Below are 6,663 nucleotides of genomic sequence, written 5' to 3'. Positions count from 1 at the left end.
GGCCTAGTAGTCACCAAGCTAACAGGACCATCACGAGTCCCAGAAGACAAAGACAAAACTACTGCATCTCTAACTGTGAAATGCTGAGACCAGAATCTCTTAATAAAGACATTGTTTGTCATCTAGGATCACACTACATTTTCCAGTCAGTTTGGTTTCCTGCTTCCAGCAGCAGCCAACACCTGATGCTTAGGAGAATAGCAACTTTGCTAAATGTGCATTGTCTCCTAGTGTGCATTTGGTATCTGGTCACCACCCTGTTACTTCTAAAAACCTGCATTTCAGTTGTGCTGTGTATACAGTATGGAGTTGGTGGAAATGTTTGAACTGGAATAGTAAAGTGCAGAAGGAGAATAAGCCTTCCTACTTTTAAGGGACTAAGCCAAGGATGCAGTGATGCCTTGGCTAAGATGACACCAGCTACTGCAAACTCACCGTTAGATCATGGACTTGTTCTTCTAGTTTGATGACTTTGTGCTCTAGGGTGCACTCTGAAAGAGGATGCCTGGGCTCATCACAGGGATCTTCTGGGCCACACTCATCTCCAGTGCTCCTCTGCTGGGCTGCAGTGCTGAAGGCACACAGGGAACCTCTGAAACCAGTCAATGGGACAGTGAGTTCTGGGTTACTTTCCTTTCTAACAGGAGAACAGATATGGACGGCAGATGCTATACTGTGCTATTTAATATGGAATGGACACAGATCCAGCCTCAATGGGGATATATGAACTGGATTCAAATGTAGTAAGCTGCATCTAGTTTGTATAACAAGCAGAAGCAATCTAGATAGATGAAGTGAACAACACAACTTCAATCTACAACTTTACAAACTTATAACTACAAAAACGGTCATATTAGTACCACTAGTATCTTGTTCATACTCCTTTTCCTGACATGTTCATAGTAGAAGCTGAGGAGAAAATATAAAGCACTCTTCTAAATGCACCTGCCCAGCTGCATCTCATTTATTTGGGTCCAATATTTGCTTCCAATTTCCCAGCCTTACTGAATTCAGTTGACTGTTTAAGAATCAAATTTGCTTTTGACAATCAAATAAAGCAGTGCAGCTTTTCGATTGGTCTCTCAGCACAGGTGATTAAGCTGCAGTCATGAATGGGATAGTAAATTCTAATGGTAATTTTTGCATGGGAGCTCTTGATCATTCTTCAGATAACTAGGATTTCTGAATGCAATTGACATTATCAAGCCTACATCACTTCAAAGATATTTGTAGGCACAGGCAGAGCAGAGCGCAACATTATGGGGGTATGTCTGCTGGTGACCATATACACCAGAGTGCACTCAAGCTAGCTTTCCCATCTGTATTTGTGGACTTCAGCCACCAAATCCTGGAGACAAGGAAGGAAGTGTATACAGGAGACCCTCGCCAGTCACGGAGATCCCCACGAATGGCAAAATCCATGAATACTGACAGGGCTCCCTGTCAGACCCCACAGCTGCTCCCTGCTCCCCCCCACATTGTTCGCGGTGCTCCCTTGCAGCGCCTGGGGACTGACCCCTTTCCCCCGAGCTTCCAGGGGAGAAGATGCCACAGCCACCTCCCTCCACGTCCCCAGTGCTCACTCTCTACCTGCCTCCCAGCTCTGCTCTCCCCTGCAAATATTTGAATCAACGAACCTGGAGTTCATGAATAGCGAGGGTTTCCTGTACATACAATTTTTCCCAGTTCCCCAGCTCTGCTCCTCCTCACAGATGGACTGACTCACTAGCCAGCTGTCTCCATACTTGCACCCCTGTTTCCTTTAGCCTGTTGATCTTCCCAGGGCACCTCTTGGGTACCTGGTACATTCATTTCCTAAATGAGCCCAACAATGAACAACTTGTTCCACACAGCAATACCTGCTAGACCAGGGACGGGCAATTATTTCAGGTGGAGGGCCGCCTACTGAGTTTTGGCAAGCCGCATGAGGGTTTTGGCATTGAGGGCCGCATGACAGGCAGCCAGGGACAGATTAATATTAATTTTCTAAATTTTTTAGGGGCTCCGCGGGCTGGATAGAATGGCCTGGCAGGTTGCATCTGGCCTGTGGGCTGCATTTTGCCCACCCCTGTGCTAGACACTGCCTGGCCTCCAGTTCCACACAGAGGTCAGTCACAAGCCCTGCACTTCAGGGAATCGCACATACTGTGTGAGTATCCTGCATGGGAACCTAGCTGAGTCTCAGAGTCTAAAGACAATAGCTAAATTTGTTAAGCTAGAAAAATAGCCTGCCCTGGCAGAGACAGAGGAGCTGAATTTGTCCCAAATGGAAGCTGCCACCTCACTAAGAAACCTCAGCTGAACATGGTGGCAATAAGCAGGAATCCTAAGGGCAAATGCAAAGCAAATACTGACCTCAGAATTGAAGTGACGGAACTAGTAAGCCAAGGAACTGGGTTAAGCTGTACAAAGATTAGCCGAGTACAAAGCATTTGGCCTAACACTGCAACACCCAAAAAATAATTAAAAGAATCAAGTTACAAGATATTCAGTCTTCAGTATTCAGAAGCAGCCTTCTTCCAGGCCACAAAGGCCAGGTACAGACACTATACTTCTACTGGCACAAGTGATCAGAAATTGATCTACGTGCATAAGGGAACAGAATAGCACAAAACTGGTCTTTGCCTGTAACAGAATAGAAGTTTGGCATGCTAAAAACTGGTTTAAAATGGCAGAACCCAGTCTAAGATTTGAACTGTTCCCCCTGTCCCACCACAGGGCGAAGGTGTGTTCTGTTTGCTACTGAATTAAACTACGCCACTTACAGAAAACCAGGTAATTGAGATCAATTCTGCCTCAGGCTTTTTGAATGTCTAACTAGCCAGAGTTCTGGCCTGAAGCCAGGCCCAAGCTTTAAGCCCATCTTCCTCTCCTTGCCAGCCTACATGGGATCTGGAGTTTTGAGACAAGCCCTAAGAGGCCTTTCCATTCAGAAAGCACCTTGACAACTGTTAAACAAGAAAGCCTTCCTCCACATTCTTGGAAGGGCTTTAATAACCCTTTTAGTCAAGGGATATTGACATGGTAACTAAAAGCTTCACACTAACTTCAAAGACCACCAAACTTAACTCCTTCCTCTTCCTTACTCAGCAGGCCCCCTCTGCCACATTTTATTTGTTATGGTCACAAGCTCAATGACAGATATCCAGAATCTCCCTCATTTCTCCCAAACCATCTGCATACCAATACCTGTTAATTAGGTGATTTTAGCATCAGCAATGCACCAATCTGCCTTTGCCCCAAAATACACACCCAGAAAACATCCCAGGAAAAGCTACTGCTGAGTGCTTGCTCTGTGGGGTGGTTTCTTGCATACCGATTTTAACTTAAGGACACAAGAATATACTGCTCATCTATACTAGGTTGTTTTCCAAACCTCTCCCCACTCAAAACCCACTGTTGCAGCCCCCTCTGCGAAAGTGCCAGCAAGCTTTTGAGTGGAACCCAAGCTTGAGTATTTCCAAGATACCTGCTGCTGAAGTATGCCAGTCAAGTCTCTCTATGCCAATGATGGTTCATCTCTGAGACATAAAAAGTGAAGTACTATGAAGCTTAGATATGTTCATGACAGAATATTCCACGGAAGGATGAGCTGAATAAACGGATGGGGGTCTCATTTCCTTCATTAAACTTTTCTTCTACAAAACAGGGTACTGTTGGTGGCTTAAAAATGAACCAGCACAGAAAGCAAGTCAGGCTCTGCTCTCCCTGTGTAGCTTTAAAAAAAAAGTCTCTCTAGAATAAACAATTGGTACTTTTTTCCAGAATTACTTCAGCTAAGTCTACTTTGTTAGTATAATTGTTTAGATACACAATGTGGGGTTTACTGGCTAATTCAGCTTCAAAGTTTACTTTAGTCCAGGGGTATGACACAGAGCAGTTTTGGTTTCAGTACAGATTAATCATATGATTTATTATGCAAGCCTCTTAACTGTAAGGGTAGGAGAAACTTGTGAGTAAGTTTCTGTCTGTCACTGGAGAATATCCCATTAAAGATAAAAAGATAGAAAAGGAAAATCTAAAATTGCCACAACCATGAACTCAGTCACAAGACTGCCAATAGTGCATTATTGTGGGATTAAAAGATGCAAATGCAAAGCTGTTAATTACAGGTTGTTCTATAAAGAGGTGGTTGTATTTGTTGACCTGTTAACACTGTTACCTCCCAAAATCATGAGACATGAATGGGAGAGGGAACTATTAACCCATCATGCATGCGTGTGCACGCATGAGAAAGATCAGTTGCAATAACAACCTTTGGGTATTAAATGATTTTATTTACAGAACTTCACTGAGGGACATTAAACAGGCTGGAAAATAGCCTTGAAATAAAGCCAAGGGAACAAGCTTCCCTTCACCCTCACCACCAGGGAGCCTAGCAGTTCAGACACCTGCAGTTTGCAGAAGCTACACAGATAAGTTTAGCAATCATTTACCTGGAGGAAGCAGAGCTTAGTGAGTTGTTTCCGGCTGCATGCAACTCATGCTTCATATATGTACATATTTGTGCATGCACCCAAGCAAAAGGGGAATGAACGAGCTAGTGGCGAAGTCAGAGGGACCTGCCTACGTGAAGCAGAGAGCTGTCTGCATGGATTCCTTTTCCAGCTAGTGAAAAAGAAGCCAAGTCACAAAACACACCCACCCCCAGCCTATAAATTTCCCCAGATATCACATGCTGTTGGACTAGACTGCCTCATACTGCAGACAAGAAACTACAACCCTCTCACAGAGTCAGGGTTAAGAACTACCATGTAGAACTGGACATAGAAGAAGCAGCAAAGCTTTTTCCTAAGAGATGCGATGAGCATTTCACCAAGAGAATGGAGAGTGATCTACTGCAGATGGCATAATGTACACAGAGCATACAGATATGGATTTGCTGCAGCTGCCCCTACAACACTGAGAAATTGCATGGGAGGTGGCCAGGAAATTCCCAAGTGAGGGAAGTGGAGAAGTCTCCAAGGGTGTGAACAGGTTACATACCTAAGCTAAGGAGGAAACAGACATGGGAGCCAGTGTCAGAAAGGGGCAGATACAGGGGGGTTGGAATCAAATACAGAACTTTATCCATGCAGTGTAAATGACATATCTGTAAAACACCTTTCATTGCTTCAAGCCGAATAGGTCTGAGATGAGGCATACAGCATTGTTTCTCCTACAACATCCTCAGGCTCTCTGAGCCCCTTTCCAAACACCCAATACACCTGGGTCACCTCTCCAATGCTCCTCTTGGGTGCCAGGAGGTTCTCTCTTCTCTCCGTTATATGCCTCAGACTCTCCTGCAAAGTCCCACAGGCACACACTCCAGTCTGAATGATAACTTCCATAATGGGATCATCCACACATCGGTCATCATTATTGGCATAATACAGCCTGCAGTAGTTGGACAGCCAAGTGTTTGAGCCTAGGGGCTGGTTTCACAGTGGCCTGATCATCCATCATGAGCTACTCATTAGCAGTTAATCAGTCACCTACAGACCAATGGGGCTCTGTGTTCCCTATAGGAGCTGACATATACAGTGGGACAAGGATACTTTTCAAGTACATAAAGCGTGAGTGAGGGGGAAGACATCTGAACCCAACTGCTTTTTTAAAAGTAAGCCATAAAAGCAGCAGCCCCACCTATGCTTCTGAATCTCTCTACTTCACTGTGCTTTACTCGTCTCCTCTCCCCATTTCCCCTTATTGCAGTAACTCTACAGCCAACCCTGCTTTGACCATACCTAACCAAAGGAGTGGTTTCTAGTTGCCAGCTGCTTCTTTGCAGGCTTTACTCCATAAAGGGGGGTTGGAGCCACGGAGAACGGACATTTCACCCAGCCCAAGTTAAGCCCGTCTCTGACCACCTAACACCCAGAGAGACAACCGCCCCAAACAGATGTGCTGTACAGCAAACCCAAAATGTGCATTAAGAGGACATTAGTCCACGCACGTGCAGGGCAAAGCGGCAACCCTGACACTACCCAACAAGTGGAGAAGCTTTTATGAGAGCTCGCTGGCTTGCGAAGAGGCACTGAGCAGCTCGTGGAGCGCAGGGTCAGAGCCGGGCTGGCGGCATCAGCGTGGGGCAATGGCCCCAAGAGGGGGGTTCATCTCCTCCAGCACTGGCTCCCTCGCGCTGGGCCAGTGGAAATCTGTTACCAGGACAAGTGCTTTCTGTTAGGCTGAGGGGAGCCAACGTTTTTGGAGGTTGTGCCACAGAGAAAACCCCAAACCCTCCCCGCGTGTCACTACATCCCCTGCCCAATCCATTGCTCTGCCTCCACCCTGCTCTATCCGTTGCTCTGCTTTCTCCCCTCGCCCCATGATCCCTGTCCGATCCATTGCCCTTTCTCCCTGTCCGATCCATTGCTCTTCCTCCTCCTCTCACCCCTGCACGATCCGTTGCTCTGCCTTCCGCTCCCCCCTACCTGCAGGGCCGCCGGGCGCGCAGTGCGAAGAGCGGGCTGAGAAGCCGCGGAGCCGACCGCACGGAGCCGCCCGCCATGCTCCGACTACGCCTCCCGCCCCGCGGAGCACCGCAGCTCCCATGAGCCCCCGCGCCACGGTCGGGGAGGGACTACGACTCCCAGCAGCCCCCGCGCCCCGCTACCGGGGAGGGGGTGGGGCTGCGCAGGACTAGAACTCCCAGCAGGCACCACGGGGGTGGGTGGGGCGCGC

At 47.2% G+C, this 6,663-nt stretch overlaps 1 protein-coding gene across 2 annotated transcripts in view; it reads right to left on the bottom strand.

The window, feature by feature from the left end:
• The window catches only part of GRPEL2 (GrpE like 2, mitochondrial), a 16,751-nt gene extending 10,226 nt beyond the window's left edge, over nucleotides 1-6,525 (bottom strand). The window contains exons 1-2 of one of the 2 annotated variants that reach the window (XM_019506434.1): nucleotides 6,414-6,525; nucleotides 436-592 (exon numbers count right to left, since the gene is read on the bottom strand). In XM_019506434.1, the coding sequence (XP_019361979.1) occupies nucleotides 436-592; nucleotides 6,414-6,490 (234 nt within the window). In that variant the 5' untranslated portion in view covers nucleotides 6,491-6,525. Of the gene's footprint in view, nucleotides 1-435; nucleotides 593-4,436; nucleotides 4,594-6,413 lie in introns of those variants that run through there. The other variant, XM_019506435.1, reaches the window with a different exon arrangement.
• Nucleotides 6,526-6,663: the final 138 nt, after the last annotated feature.

Source organism: Gavialis gangeticus, unplaced genomic scaffold, assembly GCF_001723915.1.
Source record: "Gavialis gangeticus isolate Ggan-Ray unplaced genomic scaffold, GavGan_comp1, whole genome shotgun sequence".
Lineage (NCBI taxonomy): Eukaryota > Metazoa > Chordata > Crocodylia > Gavialidae > Gavialis > Gavialis gangeticus.
Note: the sequence above shows the minus strand (reverse complement) of the source record. Positions and strands in the feature narration are given on the sequence as shown.